The sequence below is a fragment of the Phalacrocorax carbo genome, chromosome 18, assembly GCF_963921805.1.
Source record: "Phalacrocorax carbo chromosome 18, bPhaCar2.1, whole genome shotgun sequence".
Taxonomy (NCBI): domain Eukaryota; kingdom Metazoa; phylum Chordata; class Aves; order Suliformes; family Phalacrocoracidae; genus Phalacrocorax; species Phalacrocorax carbo.
Window position 1 is genome coordinate 136,598 of NC_087530.1, and position 23,232 is coordinate 159,829.

The window sequence follows — 23,232 nt, forward strand, 5'->3', positions numbered from 1 at the left end:
AATGGCTTCCAAATTTGGTTATCAGACAAGAAATTTAAAACATTGGAGGTAGTATGCTACTGCAGACAGCTCTGGATTACTGTTTCCATTTGAGTTCTCTAGAAATTTTGTTGCAAGTATTAAGTGCTGTATAATATCTGTGAGACTAGTGTTTGTGGCTTAAGCATTACCCACCTTTGCCAAGAACTATAATCCAGCATTGGTTTGTGTTTCCAGCCATCTTTTAGACTGGGAGACTTGTTCCAGTTGGCGATCTTCACCCCTTAAATTAACATTCCTGGCTATGTTTTATAAAGGTGGGGAAAACTAAGAGTACATTCTCACTGTCTCCAAGACCTTGCAATTCCTTTTGAAGAAGCAATGATCTTTTCTGAATTCTAAAATACATCCTCCTAAGAGCCATCCCCTTCTTGTGATTTCAATGCATTCCTAGCTAACTTGAGAGCAATTGGAAGAAAAACACTAACTTAACACTAACAACCATAAAAGCCAAGCATTTCTCTCCAGCTGGGACCAAAACTTATTCCATGGTCAGGCATCTCAGGAACAGTAGCAGCAACACAAAGGTCAAGTACTGCAATCTGACATGAACATTAGCCAGGCTACATCATTCATTTCTTCACTCTAGCATGTGTCATAAGGGAAAGGTAAAGTGGAGCAAGGAAATTCAGTGTATTTATTTACAAAATTAGAGCTTAATTTACATCTTAGAATGTTAAATCTATTGGCCAGTATCTTTTTTTGTACTTGGCCATTATAGTTGGTCTACACCAGGTGAAAGAATATGGAATCAAAGGAAAAAAAGTACATCCAAAACTTGCACAAGGGGGATTTACTACAGGGAGTATGCAGACGTGTATGCAGGTTCCCACAGATTTTTTTCCAGAATGCAGATTTTACAAAATTCATTAAAACCTTTTAATAGCAAGTTTAGTAACACAGTTGTCTGCCACATGATCAAGTTAGTTTCAACCACAGCACCATAATTCATGATATGAAAGTTTCTTATCAATGTAAAAAGCCTTGGGCTTATGATCTTCTGAAGTAGGCCTCAATTTGTTCCAGGGTCTGTCCTTTTGTTTCAGGAACATAAAAAGCTGTAAAAGTTACATTGACGCAGCAGAAGGCAGAGAAGAGCCAGAATGTGCCATAGGATGTTAAGAGACCCTGAGGGAGGGGGTAGGGGGGAAAGAAAAAGCATTATTACAACTCACTACTGTACAGCTGCAGTTCTGTACTGTCAGAAGTCTGTGTCTCAAGGCTCTCTCAGGAGTATCTTTAATAAATATGAAAAGAAACTTCAGATTGTAACTTACGATGCTTACTATTAAATCATTAAATTCTTTGGTTACCAAGAAGGCCATAACCCAGTTTGTTAACACACAAGCACCACTCGATATGCCTCTAGCTTTAAGTGGGAAGATTTCAGAGATCACTAGCCATGGAACAGGACCCCAGCCAAGGGCAAAACCTGCAATTACAAACAGGAGAGAATAAATGCCAGTTAAGTACAAGTGATGCCCAAGTTAGTCAAGTAAGGGGAATGCAGGTTTCACTAGATTCTTGGATGATTCCAGTAAAACAGTACCTCTACCAGAAGAAAAGAGAAACAGTTATTTTAGGGTAGCATCATAAATGCTAGTGCATTTTACATCAAATTAATAACAAGCATATTCTTAACAAGCAGAACTTCTCACGACAAAGTCTCTGAAGTGATAAGCTTAAAAACTGACCTTGCTTCTAACTGCTGCTGCCTTGTACCTTTACAGTATTCAGTGTGGCTCAGACGCTAACTAAGACTGGGGTTTTTTTTCCCATTAACAAAGGTAAAGCAGGCTAACCTAAGCAATTACTACTTACTATTAGTACAAGGAGTTATACATTCATTTTCCACGGAATTGGCTTAACTAAGCCGCTAGCTGTCACAAGGGTTGTGAATGCTCAGCCAGACTTTGCATTATACACTGAAAACATCCATCAAAGACATAACTCATTTCCATTCATCAATAACGTGACAAAATGGAACAAAATTGTCACATTCAGAAAGTTTTGGATTTCTGTAATGGCTACTTCGAAGAAGCCTGTTCCACTTACCAGCAACAAAGAGCCCTAAGCTCACTACTGCAAGCCAGGATATGCTGCTTTCTGTTCCTGAGGATGCTGAACTTAGAGTGAGCCATAAATCGGAATTTGATGAGTTGTTTCGATTTGGAAGGACCATTTTAAAGTAAAGCCCGAACAGTGCAGTACTGAGAGCCATGATTATCCCTGGAAAGTAAGCAATAACCAAGTTGTCACTAGTTGCCTCTTGGGTATTCCTCTGAGAAACAGGACATAGTTGGTCAGCCAAATACAAGATATGCTGGCCTTCAGAGAAGTGTTTCTTAAAAAATACTGTTCTTGGAAATGAAGGCTGGCATTCAGGAGTGAAACATGCTAGAGAAGCGTTCTAAACACTAGCCAAACGATATAGTCTTGACAGCAGTCATTACTATTGAGCATGCAGCACAACAACTATATCAAACAGCATTAGTTTTCTTTAGCACATTTACTTGTAAAGTAAAAATTTTTAACTGTAGTCTTGTATAACTAAACACCACAATGTGCCATGAAAGTAGCAGCAGGCATGGGGAAATCACCTGGAAACAGCCATTTGTTTGACAACTTGGGTATGAGAATGTATCGTGACATCAAATCTTATGAAGTAGAAAAATTATTGCAGTACTAAGCACTGTCTCAGTGACATAGCTATTTCAAAATAAAATCTGGCCTGGCAAGAAGACAAAAAGCCATAGGAAGTTTTAAGGGGTTCCACCTACAATATATATGTAACATGACAGTTTCCTCTTATGAGTTTAAGTCTATAGTTACACCAAATTATAAATATAAAGCAAAACACTTAAAAATGCATAAATTGCCATACTTAATTCCCCCAAAAGTTAAGACAGTTTTTAGTACTATATTTCTTTTTCTTACTGAGCAAAATTCAGTAACTTGTTTTACCAGATATGTAAAGCAGCACTTTTCGTCCAGTTTTATCTATGATAAGTGCAGCCACAGCAGTAAAACATACTTGTATGGAACCCACAACAACAGAAGCCAGTCTGCTGCCCTGAAATAAAATAAGAATTAGGGAGAATTTGCCTTTCAGGCTGATAAGAGGATAACAAGCATTACAAATACATTTGTTTCTTGAATCTGAAAGAAGACAAACTATGTGACAGAAATTAACTGGGGGGGGACGGACAAGAGGGGAGGGGAAAGAAAAAGAAAAAAAGACATCAACAATTAACACAAAATACTGGTCTCTTAATAAACTTTAAAATAAGGCACAACTTATTCCTAGAGCTTCACTCTCTCTAAAATGTGGCATTTGCAACTCTGCTAAAAAAAAAAAATTTACACAGGAAGATGACTATTATAGGAATTTCTATCAGTATCAAAGTTTCAGACCAGCAAAACAACACATACTTCCTCCCAAAAACTCCAGAACATTCAGGTATGCCAGAGTAACACAGTCAAGAGGGTATCTAGAATCCAAACCAAAAAAGCCTACTAAAAACCAAACCCTGTTATTTATGACACAAGCAGGATCAAGTCAGTTTGTTATGTGTTTTAGACTTACTATAGCACTGGCTAAGCTGAAACTATTACAGACATCTGTCAGTTTGGAAGCACATCTATTACCTTGAAGTCTGCATCTTCAAAGATAGTTTCTGCATAAAACATAACTGCATTAATGCCTGTTACTTGCTGGAAGAACATTAGAGCCACACCAATAAGAAGTGGCCTGTAGATCGAGGGGTTCTTAAATTCAGAGACATTCAGGCCCTGTTAAAAGGATTATGCAATGATTTGGTGAAAAGTTTAATCTTTTAAATCAAAGAGCAAAAACAACAACAAAAAACCTCAGAACATTTCAATCTGTTCAAACTCAGTAAACTTCCCACCCCTGCTTCAGCAAAACTGAGTACCTCAGCAGTAAAAATGTGAACATTTAAAGTATCTGAGAAGTCCAAAAAAGCATTTTCCCCCTTTTCTCAGGTTCTACAGACAGAAATTGACAGTACTTTGTAGAGAAAGTAAACATGAGTGAATCTACAGATTGCAGAAACCGAACTTCAATTATTAGACCTGCCTATTATGCACACATCTCACATGAGGCTAAACGATGCTTTTAGAGAAGCAAGACAAAAATGCATTCATACAACACAAACAATAGGAAGTTAGTGTTAGAGGTGTTGAACATTCCTACCAAATTTCTAAATAAAGCAAGAAACTAGATAGCTGTCATAAAATTAAGATCACAAACTCGACTGATACTCCTGTACACTGATGGCAGCCAACAGTGATAGCAGCTGCAGCTGAAAGGTAGAGGAAAAAGATTCAAAGAATCTCACTTGCATGTTGAGTAGTATTTGTATGAGGTTTCAACCACCCTCTGTAGAAAAGGCTATTAACTAAGCTTTGGTAAAACTCTCTTATTTACACTATATGCTTTCAGACGCTATATCTCCATACAAGTTTTTTAAGAGTAAATCAGATTCTCATCACCTCTTCCAAAACACTAGCTTCAATCTGCCTACATTCCCATTCATGGTCCGCATGTGGTCCCCGCAGAAAGCGCAAAGAAGCTATGGCTTCTGAGCGTTTGTTGCGATTCAGCAGAAATCTTGGTGTTTCAGGCATGAAGAACATGAACAATAGCATTATGCAGGATGGAACAGAACACACCACTGCCAGCCAGCGCCATTTTAGTGTTATTCCTGGGTAAGAAAAAGGAAAGAAAGAGGATGATGAACATCAATTAGTTGTACAAACAAATTAATATTTACATTCAATTCTTCAGTTTAGTTCTTTCATTACAAGTACTAATTCTTATTTGAACCTAGAGGCCTAAGCCCAATACCTGCAACGTAGGCTCCCAGGATGCCAGTCACCACCATCAACTGAACACAAGAGCCAAGCATACCACGGACTTTAGGATGAGATATTTCAGATATATACACCTAAAACATAGAGAGAAAACATCTAATAATTGCTTCTATCCAATTATGGATCAAGGACTTGATAAGTAATTAATTTCTGAAAAAACACACAGATGTATTTCCTCGTAACTCCCCTCCTTAAAAATAGCCTTGATAAAATAGAGTGAGTAGAAAAGTACCCTCCCACAAACGTATATTGGCATTATGAAAAACCCTGGAAAAAAGGGAGGACCTAAGCCAGAAGAATGTTGATGCAGTATCCGTATCCCAAAGGGGAATAAACTTGCATTAGTAAAAGCTTCTTGTTTATGCATATTCAACAAGAAACACGTCATCACAAAGTATTCTAGAGCTTGGAACAATCTCTGCACAAACATGTAGCCTAAGCCACACATAAACCTGCAATGAAAGTTTCCATTTGCACCCCTTAAATTAAAAATTTATTTCATTCTCCATGAAGTTCAAAATTGACAGCTCATCTTAACACAGACTATATGAACATCATCACACCTCATCTAGTATCTGGGATCAACTTAAACTTTTCAGCTATTTTTTAATACGTTGGCACCAAGTCAACAGATATAGTTTAGCTGCGTACGTAAAAAAAGAAATCCCTCATGTTTATACACACAATTCTTTCTAAAGTCACAGTTCTTACTTTTTCTGGAAGGAAAATAAGTAACCCTTCTCAAGGATAATTTAGAGCTACAAAACCTTGGTATTACACATGACACTCTCCTCCCTCATCACTGCAGTCACATAGATCTTTTACTGTTGGCTGTACGTTGAGGCCTTTACATATGCGAACTTAGGGCTCAGCTCCATGAAACAAAGAGATGAGTCATTTGTGAAGCAGACAGAATTTCTCCAGAGATATCAACACAACAGACTAAGCAACCAAGGATCCAACAACAGAGATAGTTGCAAAAGATTGTAATTTATACCCTAGCACCCTGAATCTTTTTTAGATTTTATTTTTATAGCCATCCACATTGATAAAGAACACGCATTTATTCCATACTTCACTATAAGTATTTCTTATCCTTTGATTTTTAGTTTGCATCTCACTTCAAAAGCTAGAAATGCTGAAACGAACAGAAAAGAAACAAACTTGAATTCTAGATGGTTTATTTAACACTACTCAGCTGGATCCAAAGGGTCAAATAATACAAAAAAAGCCAGGCAACAAAAGAATGATTTATCAAGGAACCATAAAAAGCTTTAGGTTGGAAGGCACCTTTAAAGGTCATCTAGTCCAACCCCTCTGCAGTAAGCAGGGATATCTTCAACTAGATGAGGTTGCTCAGAGCCCAGTCCAACCTGACCTTGAATGCTTCCAGGGGTGGGACCTCCACTACCTCTCTGGGTATCCTGTTCCAGCGCTTCAGCACCATCATTATAAAAAAAAGTCTTCCTTATATCCAGTCTAAATCTAGCCTCCCTTAGTTTAAAACCATTACCTCTTGTCCTGTCACAACAGGCCCTGCTAAAGAGATTGCCCCCATCCTTCCTACAGTCCCCCTTTAAGTACTAAAAGGCTGCAGTAAGGTCTCCCCGCAGCCTTCTCTTCCCCAGGCTGAACAACCCCAACTCTCCCAGCCTGACCTCACAGCAGAGGGGCTCCAGCCCTCGGATCATTTTTGTGACCTTCCTCCAGACCTGCTCCAACAGGTCCATGACCTTTCTGTGTTGGGGGCTCCAGAGCTGGACACAGTATTCCAGGTGAGGTGTCACCACAGCAGAGTAGAGGGGCAGAATCCCCTCCCTTGCCCTGCTGGCCGTGCTCCTTTTGACGCAGCCTTCTGTGCTGCAAGCACACATTGTTGGCTCATGTCCAGTTTTTCATCCACCAGTACCCCCAAGTTCTCTCAATCGTCCCCCAGCCTGTATTGACTCCAGAGGTTGCCCTGACCCAGGTGCAGGACCTTGCACTTAGCCTTGTTGAATATCATGAAGTTCACATGGGCCCACTTCTCCAGCTTGCTCAGGTCCCTATGAATGGCATCCCACCCCTCAGGCACGTCAACCACACCGCTCAGCTTGGTGTCATCTGCAAACCTGCTGAGGGTGCACTCAAACCCACTGTCTACGTCACTGATGAAGATATTAAACAGTACGGGTCCCAGTACGGACCCCTGAGGGACACCACTCATCACCGGTCTCCACCTGGACATCGAGCCATTGACCATGACCCTCTGGATGTGACCATCCAGCCAGTTCCTATCCACCAAACAGTCCACCCGTCAAATCCGTATCTCTCCAGTTCAGAGAGAAGGATATTGTGGGGGACCGTGTCAAAGGCCTTACAGAGATCCAGATAGATGACATCCATAGGTCTTCCCTTGCCCACTGGTGTAGTCACTCCAACTCAGAAGGCCACTGGGTTGGTCAGGCAGGACTTGCCCTTGCTGAAGCCATGCTGGCTGCCTCAGATCACCTCCCTGTCCCCCGTGTACCTTAGCATAGCTTCTAGGAGGATCTGTTCCATGATCTTCCCACGCACAGAGGTGAGGCTGACACACTGGTAGTTCCCAGGGTCCTCCTTTCTATCCTTTTCAAAAAAGGCAAAAAAGGGGTGTAACGTTTCCCTTCTTCCAGTCCCCAGGGGCTTCACCTGACTGCCATGACTTTTCAAACGTCATGGGGAGTGGCTTGGCAATGACATCAGCCAATTCCCTCAGGACTCTTGGCTGCAGCTCATCAGGTCCCATAGACTTCTGTATGTTCAGGTTCCTCAGCTGGTCATGAACCTGATCTTCCCTTACAGCGGGAAAGGCTTTATCCCCCTGGCCTCCGTCCTGCAGTCCATCGACTTGGGAGGGGTGAGGGGAGAGGGTACCAGTGAAGACTGAGGCAAAAACGTTGTTGAGTACCTCAGCCTTCTCCATATCAGTACTGCTCATATATTCTTGAATGCATGGGAAACGTTAATATTCAGAAGATAACAGTTAAATGGTATCAGAAGGCCCTATGTGGCTTTATCCAGGATCAGTGAGCAGCCAGAGTTCATTTGCAAAATCAAGATGTTTGATGAAATAGAAGACGTTTAGAAGCAGCTGGTAATAGGAAAAAAAAACCACACACGACACCATCAGACCAACCCCCCCAATGTTATATATGAGGAATTTGAAGATATAAATATTCATAGACCATAGGAGAACATAAACAAATGCAATCAAATAAAGGACTAGTAATCTGAAAGACCACATCACTGTACGAGGAATGCGTAGTACAAAAGTATCACTAGAAGAAACTACATTTGTAAAACAAATATTTATATTTTCTTCACTATGAAAACCAAGCAAAATAGGATTCTATAAAAATCAGTTTCTTCAACTGCCTTGGCTACAGTTATTCAGTTACTTCACTCAAGCCACCTACAATACTGGTACGGAAAAAAGAAAGAAAAAACCCACAAACAAACACTAAAAGCAAACATACCTGCACCCACACCCAGAAAAATGCCTTACTTACCGGAACAACAAGCGAAGTAATTCCACTGGCTAAGCCTGTCAGCATCCGTCCAAAATAAAGCATCCAAACATTCTGAGCAGATATAATAACTATATATCCAAAACTATATGGTACCGAGCACAGCATTAGACTCAGCTTTCTCCCAACTTTATCCACAAGATAGCCTCCTAGTATTCCTCCGGCAGCAGCTCCTAATGTTACTACTGACTTCAAAAAAAGAAGTAAAAAATAAGTTATTTTATATATATATATAAAAATAAGTAACAGGCAGCAAATTGTTTTAAAATCCTGAAAAGTAAATAGCAGCTTCTAAAAAATATGCAAGAGTATGCAGGTGTTTTGAAAATCAAAATAAACATTAACTTCTTAATCAAAACATAGTCAAGAAACACTACTCACCACAACTGAACAGCAAGTAATTTTCATATTACATACAAAGCTCTTTCAATAAAGAGAGAAAAAAAGCAGCAGTAATTGTTTCTTAATCTGTTGACAAAGCTGTCCACTCACAAACAGGCCTTTCAAGCTGTTTTAAAGCCCTAACGAATTTGTTATCTTGACTAACCTGAAGTCCAGTCTGTATCCAAAAATGAAATATCCCGTCTTGATGGATTGCACTAATTTATTAAAAAAGTTTATTTTCTGTGGTCCCTTAACAGGTTCAACTGAGAAACATGAGAATGGTGAGAAGATATTTTATCCCCCAAATCAAGTTCGAATAGTGGCATATGCTAACTGAGAGTAATCAGAGCATAACAGCACTGTTACTCAGGAAGAATTTGAATCAATCACTGAGTTTAGAAAAAACCTGGGTTTCACTACTAAGATCTGCGTTTACCCTCATTCTTAAAAGGATTAAGCCCCCATCACATAAGCAGCACCTTCTTGACTCATGCTTTCAAGTGAAATCGCATGTTAATGCATCACACAGAGACTTACCCCAAACCACGAGGCCTGATTGCCATCCAATCTTAATTTAGGATCGTTGATTTTCCTCAGCTCCGGAATAACAGGTGAGCTATAGCCTAGCACGAAGCCAAAGCTAAGCGGTCCCAGGACAGCAGCGAACGTGGCCAAGTACAGCTTCTTGTTCTGCACTCTGAGGCAGAAGAGGCCGACAAGGATCACGCCGTCCCCACCTCCCGCTGCTGGCCCCAGCCCCGGCCCCGGCCCCGGCCCCGGCCCGTGAATAGGGCCAGTAACGCTCGGGCGGGCCTGGCAGAGGGCTGGGCCCCGAGCCCGCCTCGGCCGCCCCACGCCATCGGCCGCGGCCGAGCTCTAGGGCAGTCAGCGCTGACCCTGAGCCCGCCCGAGTGGCGGGCCGCGGCGCCCGCCCTCACCTCGGGTCCGAGTCCGAAGCGGGATAACCCAGCAAGTAGCGAGACTCCTCTGCAGCCATGCCCCGCCCCCGGGCAGCGCCGCCGCGTAGCCAGCCCCAACCACTGCTCCACGGGCAGCCGCCACGAGCTGCGCCGCCGCCGCCCAGGCTGTGCGGGCAGCGGGCCGGCCTCCCGACCGCTGTGCCTGTCGCGGCGCTCCGAGACGCCACACCAGGCGGAAACAGCTCGAGCGGGTCGGTGGGGAGTGATGACGTCTAGAGAGTGCGCCGGAAGCCGCCGGAGTAAGGAGAACAGTGGGTTGCGGGGAGCGCCTTCCTTCCGGGTGCCGGCCGGTTCGCCCGGCTCAGGAGCCGCGGCGCGGGGCTAGCCCGGGCGTGGCGGAGGCGCTCAGTCCCATCCGAGGCGACCTTCTGCCGCGGCTGCCCGCAGTTTGTGGTGCGGACGGCGGAAGTGCCGGGAGCCTGTCCTGCTGCGGGAGCGATGGCCTCAGGGAAGCCCCGGCCCGTGGCGGGCTCTGGGGGACCCCGCCAGCCGTGGCGGCTGCCTGCCGAGGGACGCCCCGCGCCTGGCCGCCGTCTGAGGTGAGCGCCGCGGCCCACGGGACTCGGGCGAGCGGCGCCGGCAGCAGCGGCGCGGAGTCTGCGGTCCTCGCCGTGCCTTTTGCGTGCGGAGGTATATGGGAGCGGGCGGGGGGAGTGGGTCGGGATTGCTGGCTGCGCCTAGAGGGGAGCCTCGCGCGCGAAGCTCTGAGCACCGGCTTCGGGGTCTTGCAGCAGCCCTTGATTTCGGTGTTAGCTTCACGTACTGAATACAACAAACGCCTTAGAACTCACCTATTTTTAATTCATAGGGACCTTTTAGAAAGTTTTGTTTCTTTTAAAGAGAACACATGCCTGTTAGAACAGCAAATATATTCTCTGCCGTATGTGCTGAGGAAAGCTGGTAAGTTTTGTCAGCAATAAGGGTTACCGTATGAACTTGTGACTTGATAGGAGCAGCTGTTTCCGTGCGTTTGACACCTAGTACCGTCTTGTGTTTTTATCAACAATTGCATGCCATGTGCGGCCTTTCATAGTGAAGACTGTATTTTTTGGTACTACTATGCCATGTTCAGAGGTGTACTCGCTAAGACCTTATTCTGTGAAGGTAAAACGCCTGTATAGAAATAAACATGTTATTGGCTCCCACTCAGATTCCCCAATTCTTTGGGTTTGGGAGCTTCTGTGAATTAAATTCAGCCAGTTATCTCATGAATGGATTTAGATCTTCTAGAAAAGATAAATAATTATGGCTTTTTAACTGTTTGCCCAATGTTTATCTTGTTAATCACTTGTCCAGGCTTATTGTAGGAACCTGAGATGCTGCAGGATAGTATGAATGCATACAGATCGTGTAGTTCAGGAGGTAGTATTTGAAACCTTCAATTTCGTAGATAACTCTTTTCATTGGAAATACACTGAGAAAGTAGGAAAAAAACCCAGGAATTAAAAAAAAAAAAAAGTGTTTAGGTCAAAGTAGTGCAAATATGTCAAAACTGATACTAGACCAGCACAATCTCTTTACATAAGCCAAATGGAAAGAAGGCTAACATATCCTTGAAGACAATTTTTCAGACATCTCTCTCTATCCTCTTTAAAAAAACTATAGTTACCTGCTTTGTGTTTAAAATAGTTCAGGACAAAGCTATGAATAAGTTCTGTCAGTAATTAGCTTATCTCTCTGCTTATATGCTTTGGTTTCTTCAGTAAAATCCATAAGTAAACTGTAAGACAGTGTTTATTTGCTATAATAGGTTTAAAACCTGTAACCTAACCCTTACCTTACTGGATTCAGGATTTGAAAGTGTTAACCTAGAACAAGAAAGATGCTAACATTCGTAATGAATGCTAACATTCACTAGCTCCCTACAATTCACTTCAAAGTCTGATGTGGGACAAATGATAGTTCAAAGTGCATGCAAAAGCTTAGTCCTTACCTAATGAATATTTTAAAATGTGTTTGGACACTTCAGTCTATCTGTTAACATGCCATTTGGAATACTGATGTACCAGTAATAAAGATGTGATGCTTACCTTGTTTTGTGAACAGAACTAATACAGTATTTTGATGTATCACAGGTAAATTTTTCCATAACCTTATGGAGAAAAAGGACTTTGAAGCATGGCTTGATAACATTTCTATTACATTTCTTTCTCTGACGGACTTGCAGAAAAATGAAACTCTGGATCACCTGATTAGCTTGAGTGGAGCAGTCCAGCTCAGGCACCTCTCCAATAATCTAGAGATTCTCCTCAAGAGGGACTTCCTCAAACTTCTTCCATTGGAACTTAGTTTTTATCTGTTAAAATGGCTTGATCCTCAGACCTTACTCACATGTTGCCTCGTCTCTAAGCAGTGGAATAAGGTTATAAGTGCCTGTACAGAGGTGTGGCAGACTGCATGTAAGAATTTGGGTTGGCAAATAGATGACTCTGTTCAGGATCCTCTACATTGGAAGAAGGTTTACCTAAAGGCTATTTTAAGGATGAAGCAACTGAAGGACCACGAAGCCTTTGAGACATCCTCTTTAATTGGACACAGTGCCAGAGTATATGCACTTTACTATAAAGATGGACTTCTGTGTACAGGTAGGAAGGACAGAAAACCTGGAATCTTAAAATTTTTTGTGTACCCCTGCCCCATATGATTAATGACAATTTGCTTTTCCTATACCAGACAGCTTATTTTCATAGTACTAATGCAGTTTAAGGTGATTCAAAATTACCTCTTTTTTATTATTATTTCTGAAACACTTGGCACACTAATAAACTCATTAGTCACTTTAAAAGGAAAACAAGGAGACCAATTTCTTTGGTGGTTAAAAAAACAGTAACAGCAAGTATCATGCATCAGATTAGTAAACCCATTTGAGAAGTACAGATATGTTAGTTATGGTCTTGGAGGATAACTTCCAGCTAATGGGACCTTGTCTGGGCTATGTCATCACTGCAGTCTCCCAAGGTGTGGCAGGAAAAGTCTGTCTTCTTCCTTGAAACAAGACAATTTCTCTGATGCAGTCTGTAAGCACTTTCAGTTCTTAACAAGTGCTTGTACAAAGACCTGTAAACTAGATTTAACCTTGCTACTAGTCTGACTTGGCCATTGTAATGATAATTTCAGCTTCTTCCCTGAAGATGAAGACTGCAGACTTCAAGATTTCAGTTTGAACTTAAAAGTACAGCCAGAACAAATATGAAACCCTAAGTATGAAAGAATAGTAACAAAGTTACAATGAACTGCTGTCAGAGCATATCCCAAGGATTTGCCAATCACTTGAGATGACAATGCCTTAGAATAAGTTGGGAATACTGGCTAAGTACTCCCACATTTGTTGGTACATTAAATGGTTACTAGAAACCAACAACTAGACTCTAGCCAGTCTTTCACGTCCCTGCTCAGCAGGGAATGTAAATACACAGCAAGCAGCATTGTCAAACTTTCTGAAAAGTGGCACACTTTTGTGATGGAGCCACCAGGAGAAACAACAGGTGTAAGGGTGCAGGGTTTTATTCTGCTCTCCAAAGGCAGCAGTCTGGACTTATTGTTATGAGGTTTGGGGTTTCTTTTTAAAAAAAAACTTCGGGGAGAGAAAGGAAACTGCCAGGTGACGGGGCTTGTTATTCATCTGCTGTCTTTCAAGAAATTGGTGGACTCCTTTCCTACCTAAACAAACGAAACCTTGCAGTATAGTCAGTGGCTCTGCAAACCTCAGTGTGATGTATCATGTCAAAATTCCGTGTGTCTGTTTCAGTAGACACTGTCAGTCAGAGGCAGTGCTGGAATCTGTGGAAGGTGCTAAAAGGGTATGAGGAAACTGGAAGACCAGACATCTAGTAGCTTGCTTAACATGAAAACAAGAGGCTTTGCTGTAGTGCTGAGACTTAAAATGAGGGCTTATTCCCCATTCAAGCAGCTTGAAAGTACTATTTAATGAGAAAAAGTTTAACGAGGGGAAATGCAAAGCCCTGCACCTGAGGAGGAACAACTCCGTGGCACCAGTATAGGCTGGGAGTCACCCAGCTGGAAGGCAGCTTGGTAGAAAAGGACCCAGGGGTTCTGGTGGACACCAAGTTGAACATGAACCACCAATGTGCCCTTGTTGCAAAGAACGCTAACAGTATTCTGGGCTGCTTTATGAGTGTTGCGGGTAGGTTGAGGGAAGTGCTCCTTCCCCTCCACTCAGCACTTGTGACTCCACACCTGGACTACTGTTTCCAGCGCTGGGCTCCTTAGTACAAGAGAGACATGGACACACTGGAGAGTCCAACAAATGGCCACGAAGATGATGAAGGAACTGGAGCACCTCTCACATGAAGAAAGGCTGAGAGAGCTGGGACTTTTTATCCTAAAGAAGAGAGGGCTCAGGGAGGATCTTACTGATGTACGTAAATACCTGAAGTGAGGGTGCAAAGAAGATGGAGCCAGGCTCTCTTCAGTGGTGCCCAGTGACAGGACAAGAGGCAGTAGACAGAAGCTGAAACACAGGAGGTTCCCTCTAAAATACTTCTTTACTGTGAGAGTGATTGAGCACAGATTACCCAGGGAGATTATGGAGCATCCATCCTTGGACATATTCAAAAGTTGTCTGGTTATGGTCCTGGGCAGCCAGCTCTAGGTGGCCCTGCTTGAGTAGGTGGGGTTGGAAGAGTTGACCTGCAGAGGTCCCTTCCAACCCTAACCATTCTGTGATTCCATGAAAATACTATATTTAAGACAAACATGGAAGATAGCTATAGGACTGGAAATATTTACTCTGCTTCCAACTATCCTGCTCTTTTATATTCTAGGATCAGATGACCTGTCTGCAAAATTGTGGGATGTAAGCACAGGTCAGTGCATATATGGTATCCAGACACACACTTGTGCTGCAGTGAAGTTTGATGAACAAAAGCTTGTAACAGGATCTTTTGATAACACAGTAGCCTGTTGGGAATGGAGCTCTGGGGCAAAGACACAGCATTTTAGAGGACATACTGGTGCAGGTATGTTGAACTTTTCAATTTGTAATTTCACCAGTCAAATAACATACATCATCCTCAAACAAATGATTATTTCAGTTAGCTCTTTGCATGATAGCTTGGTTTTTTTAGGCTCTGTCCCAAGTCACTTTTGGGGGGGGGGGAATGGCCAGAAGAGATCTAGATCTTTTTGCCCTTGAATAATGCCAAAGCTTAGTCATGTAGTGTTTTGCATTTGCATGGAAATAATACTAAATGCCATGGTTCTTCAGTACTTTCGACTCTACCAAAAAGATACAACAGGAGCACATGGCAATAGCAGTTCTTTATATCCCCAGACTGGAGATGGGCTTACAGCAAGGAGCACAACAGAACCTGGGAACCTATTACTTGCATTTCCCTCATAATTAATGTCTCTGTCCTCTACTGCAAAGTAGCCTCAACTCAGCTTAAGATTTGTTCACCTGCGAGTAATGAGATATATCAAATGGACTAATCCTGCTGGGATTGATTTACTAGAACTCTTAAAATAGGAAGTAGCTTAAGTTACACTTTGCCATAATCAAACCATAAAGGAACCACTGATGTACCTAGAATGTCCTCAGTTGGAAGGGACCCACAAGGATCATCAAGTCCAGATCCTGTCTCTGCACAGGACAACCCAAAATTCACACCATATCTCTGAGGGCGGTGTCCAAGTGCTTTTTGGTTATCGCCAGGCTTGGCACTGTGACTGCCTCCCTGGGGAGCCTGTTCCAGTGCTCCACTACCCTCTGGGTGAAGAACCTTTTCCTGATATCCAGCCTAAACCTCCCCTGACCCATCTTCCTGCCATTCCCTTGGCCCCTAATGCTCAGTTAGGAGAAACGCTCAATTTGGACAAAAATCAGTAATTTTGCAATGTAAGCTTAGGAATCCAGAGCAACAATTCTCATATACAATTGAAGAACAACAGTTAAAGCCACAGTAGCATATGAATTTAGAGGCTATATGACCTAGTTAGTGTCTCACTTACAGAAAAACGCATGCATTGAGACTGGTATTCCTTATTAGTACCCTCTTTACTTGTAGTTTTTAGCGTGGATTACAATGATGAACTTGATGTTCTGGTCAGTGGCTCTGCAGACTTCACTGTGAAAGTATGGGCCTTATCAACAGGAACGTGCCTGAATACCCTTACTGGACACACAGAATGGGTCACTAAGGTGGGAATATTGATTTTTAATTAATCTTGCAAAACGCTTAATTTCAATAAGTTCATAATGTGTTCTAAATTTCTGTTTCCTAATACTAACTGTGCACCTAGGTGTAGAATCTGAAGAACATCAGGAAATGTTGCAAGATAACAGTTCAGCAGAAAAAAATACTTGAAACTATAGTTAAACCTTTCAGACCATTGGAGATATTTCTGTTCCAAAGCAGCTGGAATAATATTAGGAATCAGTGTTTGATTCAAATACTGAATAAAAACAATGGTTTTGAAAGAAAGCTACTTTAAAAATTATGTAGAAAAATTGATAACCAAAATCTAAGCATGAAATTTGTTCTGAAGCTAAGAAACAGTATTTCTCTTCTGAGTATTTCAGAACTTGGTCAGGGAGGGGGTGATTCTAGAGCTGAAGTATGCATCTTCGCTTATTATTACAGTAAGTTGTCACTAGTAGGAACACGAAAAGTGTAAACTGTAGTTTCCCTTCAGTTGCAAGAAATATTTGTGTTGCCTTTATACAATGTCAATGAAGTGAAAAATGCAAGTAAAAGTTTGGTTAAAGACCATCAACATAAATCATTACATCCTTCAATTACAGGTCGTTTTGCAGAAGTGCAAAGTCAAATCTCTTATGCATAGTCCTGGAGATTATATTCTTCTAAGTGCAGATAAGTATGAAATCAAGGTATGTACCATATATCATACATATATCATTTTGGTACCCAGGGAAATAAAATGCTTGAGTGCTTCACTGAAGTTTACAAATAATACAAGACACTTTTCTCCCATATTTCCTGCTTGTAAAGTTGCATACAAGACATGCAACCCTTTGGAAGCTAACTTTTCAATGCTTTCCTTCTTGTTTAGATTTAAATGATAGCTCTACACAAATGGTAATGCAAAAAGTAAGTGCTTTCAGTGAATGCCTAATGTGCTAACTTGACAGTGGAGGACTTAACTGCAAGTGCTGTTACTCTTGGGGTCTTTTGGGTTGGATAGTGCTGTAAATAGTTTGTGGCTATGGAGCTGCTTCCTACCTGAAACATCATTACATTTCTGTCCAATTGGATGGTTGATTTTTTTGCTGTTCATTACAGCACCCATCTTCACTGGGGTTCTTTAGGCTAGAAGCAACACATACTGCAACAATACTGTAAGACAAGTCACTTACAGAATTGATGGTCTTACCTAAATGAGATAAATATTTCTGAAAAAACATGCACACATTTACACAATGCTTAAAGAGGCTGGCTCTGTTCATGTAACAGTTTATAACGTGAATGTTTTATGGTCTTAAACTGTTTTAATTGTAGATTTGGCCTATTGGAAGGGAAATAAACTGCAAGTGCTTAAAAACACTGTCTGTTTCTGAAGACCGCAGCATCTCCCTACAGCCCAGACTACACTTTGATGGTAAATACATAGTGTGCAGTTCAGCACTAGGATTATACCAATGGGACTTTGCCAGCTATGATATTCTCAGGTAAATCTTTCAGTTTAAGACTCAGTCTTATTTAAATAAATAAGAAGTAGAAGATATTAGTTTTAATAACTTTAGATGTAGGCCAAAAGAATCTTGATAAAGATTCTGTAAACATATTTTACACATATTGCCAGGTTTAATTCTAATTTATCATCTGTTAATACAAATCATTTGATCACTGTTTTGGCTTTCTTCTTTCATATTTTCATTCCATAAGCTGAAGAGTTTTGATACAGACTCAAGTCAGACTGCAGTGCTGCAGTTGTGAATGTGAAACTGCAGTGACTAGAAGTTAATGTTGCCATGGAGACTGCTTTGCAGAGAACCAGGCAGCCATTTCTGGGAGTCCTTTGATGAGACAAGAAATTAAAGAGACTCTTTTTCCTTACAGCACTACTGATCTGTCATTCTCAATAATGCTGTGGAATGATAGTAAAATCTATCAGTCTGCAGTAAGGGATCAAGAGGATTGTGTTCTGTTTCATTAAAAAGAAAGAGGCTGTTAGAAATGGTGGCATCAAAGAGTGTAATTTATTAAAGAAAAAAATTGCATTTTAGAACTGTTAGCAGACACTTAATTGAAATGGCCTGAATTTTTGTAGAGTATCTACCATAGGAAGATCTACTCCAAAAGAAGTGCTTTTTATCAGTAAAGGCTAAATTAGTAATTTCACCTCTTAGTCTACCTTCCCATCTTTCAAAAGAGAAAGATGTTCTTTTACTGCTAAGAACAGATTTTCATCTCTATACATTTTCATGCCTCAGTTTTGTGCTTTATGCAGTGCTATGATTAAATGCTCAGTCAGTTGTGGAAAACTTACTTGCTCTCTTCAATTTCTGTTCCAAGTTTTATTTATTAAGGCAAAACTATCCTAAAGGTGTAGGGGAACTAACAAATACTTTTATTTCTCCCTAAGGTGAAAAATGCTTAACTTACGCTAAGTGTCAGTAAAACAGCATTGTTCTTTTGTGTGTATCTGGAAACAAGAATTTTTTTCCTTGTGCTGTGCAGAATAACTTTCAAACCGTAACCTTTACTTATGTTCAGGAGGGTCTGCCCTGAATGCACAAAGCCAGAGCTGAAACCACAGGCCTGAGTGCAGCTAAGTGTTCAGTTGCTTAATTTGAAAAATTTCCATCCAGTTCTTTCTAAATCCTTTCAGAATGATGAGTTTAGACACTTATTTTCTAGGGACACTTAAGGATTTGTTTTAGTAACGCAGGTTCATGACTACATTGTTTCAGAGTTTCTAACAACGTTGTCTTGTCTTCTAGGGTTATCAAACCTCCTGACTTCTCAAATGTGTCCTTGCTGGGCTTCGGAGAGATATTTGCTCTACTGTTTGATAACAGATACCTGTATATAATGGACTTGAGGACAGAAAAACTGATAAGCCGCTGGCCTCTACCAGAGTATAGAAAGTCAAAGAGAGGTTCAAGCTTTTTGGCTGGTGAAATGTCTTGGTTAAATGGACTAAATGGCCAAAATGATATGGGCTTGGTTTTTGCCACCAGTATGCCAGACCATAGTATCCATTTGGTGTTATGGAAAGAACATGGCTGAAAAACACACATATGCAGAATCTTCAGGAATATATGGACTATCAGCAGTGTGTCCATAAAATGAGACTTTGCATGAACCAAAGTTGCACACCTAATGGTATCATCATGCAATGCACAATCATTTACTTTTATCTGGGCATTTGGGAATGGGTTGTTTTGGACATAATGCAATACAGCATGCTAACAGTATTCACCACAAAATTTTGTCTGTACTTATGTTTAAGCACACCTATTTGGGCTCTGAAGCATAGCTCGTAATGTTTAAACCATTCAAATCCACCATCAGGTCTGAAATGAAGTATTGCTTGACCTGACTTCTGACCTATTTTTTATCATCTAAACAGAAGGTGAAGCTACTATTTTAGAACCATAGGCTTTTGTACATGTAACAGCAAATACTGATTACAGTGCATGGCTGCTTAACCCGGATGAGAAGATAGCAAACTCTTTCCCTCTCCAGTATCATTCTCTTCACAATATTTTTTCCTTACAATAGCTTTAAATACTTAGCCTTTGAAATAAAAGAATCAGGTGAGTCCTTTAACTAGGATCAGATGCTAACAGTAATTTGTTAAGTTTGGGAATATGTCAGTATGAACTCTCCTCAGCGAGAACGAGCCAACTTTTCATCTAGCTGACCAGAGCTTGTCATTGCAGTTAACCTTAGAGAACCTCTGACAGGATGCATCATATCTGCTGATGGTGACTCAGAATGGCTTGATCAGTTATAGTCCATATTTCCTATAGTTTATGTGAAAACATAACAGGTAGGTAGAAGTACAATGAATGGGAAGACGATGTTCAATCTCTACAGCAGGAGTCACCCTCTTACATTAAATGATGTCTAGCAGTCATTCACTTTTTCCAAAAGTTGCAGTTAATATAATCATGCCCTTAACATAGTTGCTACATTTAGATTGGGAAAGCAGGGGCAGATACCAGTGAGCCTGCCGCATCTCTGGGGGAAAAAATACTAAAATCTGAAGAAAAGCATAGCAGAAAAAGGTCTTTTGCTTTTATCATCGTAGCAGACCTGATGTACACAGGTTAACTATTGAATAGCAAGTACCTATCCACATACTTGTGTGGTATTTGACACGTGCTTAAAAGCTGTATCTATGACATCATATGCTCTAGAAATGTTTTAGGTTGGTTTCTCCTCCTTCCTTACAATAAAATCGCCCCTTAATGTCTATTTTTTTTATACACACCTTGAAAACAGGAGTTTTCATGAAGATTGGCTCATGTCCTTGAAAAGATAAAACTGCCTAGCATTACTATTGTTAGTATGATTTCTTTTTTCTTCCCACTATCCAGAGAGACCTAATTTCATACTTCGTACTGAAAAAAGGCCAAGGTTCCCAAATGCATGCTGTATAAATTACACCAACGGCAGGGCACTTTTTTGTATGCAAGAATCAGTTTTTTAGTGATGTGGTAGGAATTGCATGAAGTCACGGTGGAGCAGTCTCTCCTGAATACAAGGCTAGAGTCTTAAGTACCCGGTCCACATTTATTCATACGAACCTACATTGAAAATGTGTTTGTAGTCAAGGATTTTATCAACTGGAAGCTACTTCACAGCTCTCTATTCAAACCACGCTGACTGGGGCTCAAATGATAATGTCTTAGAGCTTTTGTGTCTTAGCCAAAAGTGAAGAAAACTTACATGAAACTGCAAGCTTTCAATAACTTGTCTTGAAACCCAGTTTTCATCATTCTTAACACAGGAGTAACTATCCTGTGTATGATGTGTGCAGTAACTCAGCTTATTCTAAAGGAGCCGCATAATGACGGGCCATTTACTTACAAAACATTGCATTAGCTTAGAAAGATTACTTCACAGCAGGCTTTCAGACAGTAACGTTCCAGAAATATACCCAAATCAATTAAATATGCTGTGAACGTTTGAACTGCAAGAAAGATCAGTGGAAAATGGGCTGGCCTGCCAGGCTCAAAGAGTGGTCATCAGTGATACAAAAACTAACAGGTAAACAGTTTGTAGAAGTGCGCTTCAGGGGCTAGAATTGATTGATTACTTCATTAGTGACCTTTATGATGGACAGTCCACTCTCAGCAATTTTCCAACAATACTAATTTGGAGGGAAGGGGAAACCATAGGAAGGGGAAGCAGTCACTATGCAAGAGACCAGTGAATGCTATTCTGAGGGTCCGCAACAAGCTGGACAAGTAGGCTGACAGCTATCATCTCAGCAAGTTTAACCAAAGCAAATGCACCATCCTGCACTTGAGACACAATTGCCCCACACAGCAGGCTGGCTGGATCCAACTAGATGGAAAGCAGCTTTACAGGCAATGACCTGGGAATGCTGGTGCACAGCAAATTGACCAGGAATCAGAATATGCCATTGTGGCAAAGGCCAACTGTATGCTGAGCTGTACTAATATGCGTATAGCTAGGAGTTCAAGGGAGGGGAGCCTTCACCTCTGTTCTGCGCTCAACGCCACATCTAAGGCCAACATTGAGTTCCCTAGTACAAAACAGACTAACACACTGGAGCAAGTCCCATGAGAGGCCACAGAAATGGACCGGGAGGTGGAGCACAATATGTCTGAGAAACTGAGAGCCGAGGTCAGCCTTCCAGCAGGCATGGTGGGAAAGGTAAGGTGGCAGTGAGCATGGGGTGGGGAGGCACCGCCACTGTCTCCAGCTAACGATTAAGAAGGTATAGAGAAGACAAAGTCAGACTCAGCGCAGCATCACACAGCAGGATAAGGGCCAATGGTCACAAGCTGCAACAAGAGAAATTCCAACTAGCTCTTCTTCACTGTGAAGGTAGTTTAAGGCTGGAAACAGGTTGCCCAGAGAGCTTGTGTGTCCAGCTTAACTAGACAAAGCTCTGAGCAAACCCTGTTACCTTACCCTGCTTTGAGCAGGGCTTTGGCCTTCAGAGGCTCCTTCTAAGTTACATGAGTCTAAGAGTCTAAATAGCCCTCTTGCCAAGCAAGATAGTACCACTGCAGCAGGCACTTTTGATGTTAATACAGCTGCCAGATTTTGTTGATCCAGACTTTGGGAGATGCTACTGCCACTGTGAAGCAAATAGTACTGTTTGTTAAAAGCTGTGAAGTGGTAGTTTGAAAGGGATTCTGCCATAAGTATTTCACCAGTTGCAGACAATTTTGAACTCCAAATTCTCCTTTTCTGCATTGTCCCAGAGTATGCAAGCAGGAAACCATGATGAGACGCATCCACTACATACTACACTGCTCTACTACCCTTTTAGTTTTATAAATTTTTAGCCTGTTACATAGCAGCTGATGCTTACTATAAACACAGTTAGCAAACAGTTATTTACAGACTGTCTCTTGAAGACTTCCAAGTAAAAGTTCCACCTGGACATTTACTAGCTAAGGATACTAATCCACTAATGACAGTGCTCCTTAAGGGCACAGGTATGTGCCACCACAAAACAGATGAAGGAATAAAAGCATGACACTGCTGTAGAAATTAAAAAAAAAAAACCGCATACCTGCTCTCACGTGCACACTTCTCTCTGTCACACACCAAAGTGTCAGACTATCACTGCCCCCCCCCGATGTCCCTTCATAGGAAGGTTCTAATACATTGCACTGCACATAGCTTTGAGGGCTTAGCAAAGAGAAAAAATATGAGTGAAGTAGTGAAACTACAGTAGGGAAATGGTTTTTTTTTTTTGCTTTGCTTTCCATCTGACCTTCAGAAGTTAGTAACTACTTGGCACTATTTCTAGATAGAAGTTGGAGAAGATGCAGCTTGTGTACACTTACGCCTGCGTAAGGAAGCAACATAATTCAACTTACCCATCACACAGAGGACTAAAATCCACTTGATGTCTAATTTTCATGAATGAAGAAAGTTTGCTATGAGGCTTTAAGGTCCCAGAAAAAAAAAAAATCCAAAACTATTATGTATCATATGTAGTTGTTCATCCATCCATCTTTCCACCTGGAAATGGCCACCTTTTCAGTTCACAATAGTTGTCATCTTCAACATCAATCTGTATCCCTTGCCTTTGTTTCAAAGCTTTCTGGCAGAACTCAGCACTTACCACTTAAGTAACTCAGAACAGCTGTGGGATCAACAGAGGGGTCGGATCACCCTTTTTCTTGAACTTACATGTATCAAAAACCCTGTTGAACAGTCATTTGGGTCAGCAAAACTCCAACAGCTATG

General features: G+C 41.4%; 2 protein-coding genes across 4 annotated transcripts; one reads left to right on the forward strand and one right to left on the reverse strand.

Moving 5' to 3' along the window:
- Positions 1–653: 653 nt before the first annotated feature.
- SLC2A8 (solute carrier family 2 member 8) lies at positions 654–10,051 on the reverse strand. Its single transcript, XM_064468413.1, has 10 exons — positions 9,803–10,051; positions 9,402–9,561; positions 8,463–8,669; positions 4,910–5,009; positions 4,555–4,766; positions 3,688–3,831; positions 3,004–3,112; positions 2,095–2,268; positions 1,326–1,471; positions 654–1,167 (listed from the first exon to the last, which is right to left on the reverse strand). Exons 1-10 carry the CDS (start codon positions 9,859–9,861, stop codon positions 1,030–1,032), a joined length of 1,449 nt encoding a protein of 482 aa, XP_064324483.1. The 5' UTR covers positions 9,862–10,051; the 3' UTR covers positions 654–1,029.
- A 23-nt stretch (positions 10,052–10,074) lies between these two features.
- Positions 10,075–20,332, forward strand: FBXW2 (F-box and WD repeat domain containing 2). 3 transcript variants are annotated; one of them, XM_064468427.1, is made up of 7 exons: positions 10,075–10,474; positions 11,920–12,429; positions 14,629–14,823; positions 15,871–16,004; positions 16,608–16,694; positions 17,323–17,492; positions 18,768–20,332. In XM_064468427.1, exons 2-7 carry the CDS (start codon positions 11,940–11,942, stop codon positions 19,054–19,056), a joined length of 1,365 nt encoding a protein of 454 aa, XP_064324497.1. In that variant the 5' UTR covers positions 10,075–10,474; positions 11,920–11,939; the 3' UTR covers positions 19,057–20,332. The 3 variants fall into 3 exon arrangements, with proteins under 3 accessions (XP_064324497.1, XP_064324498.1, XP_064324496.1); XM_064468428.1 differs by having other exon boundaries at positions 10,075–10,383; positions 12,012–12,429; XM_064468426.1 differs by having other exon boundaries at positions 10,247–10,383.
- The last annotated feature ends 2,900 nt before the right edge of the window (positions 20,333–23,232 follow it).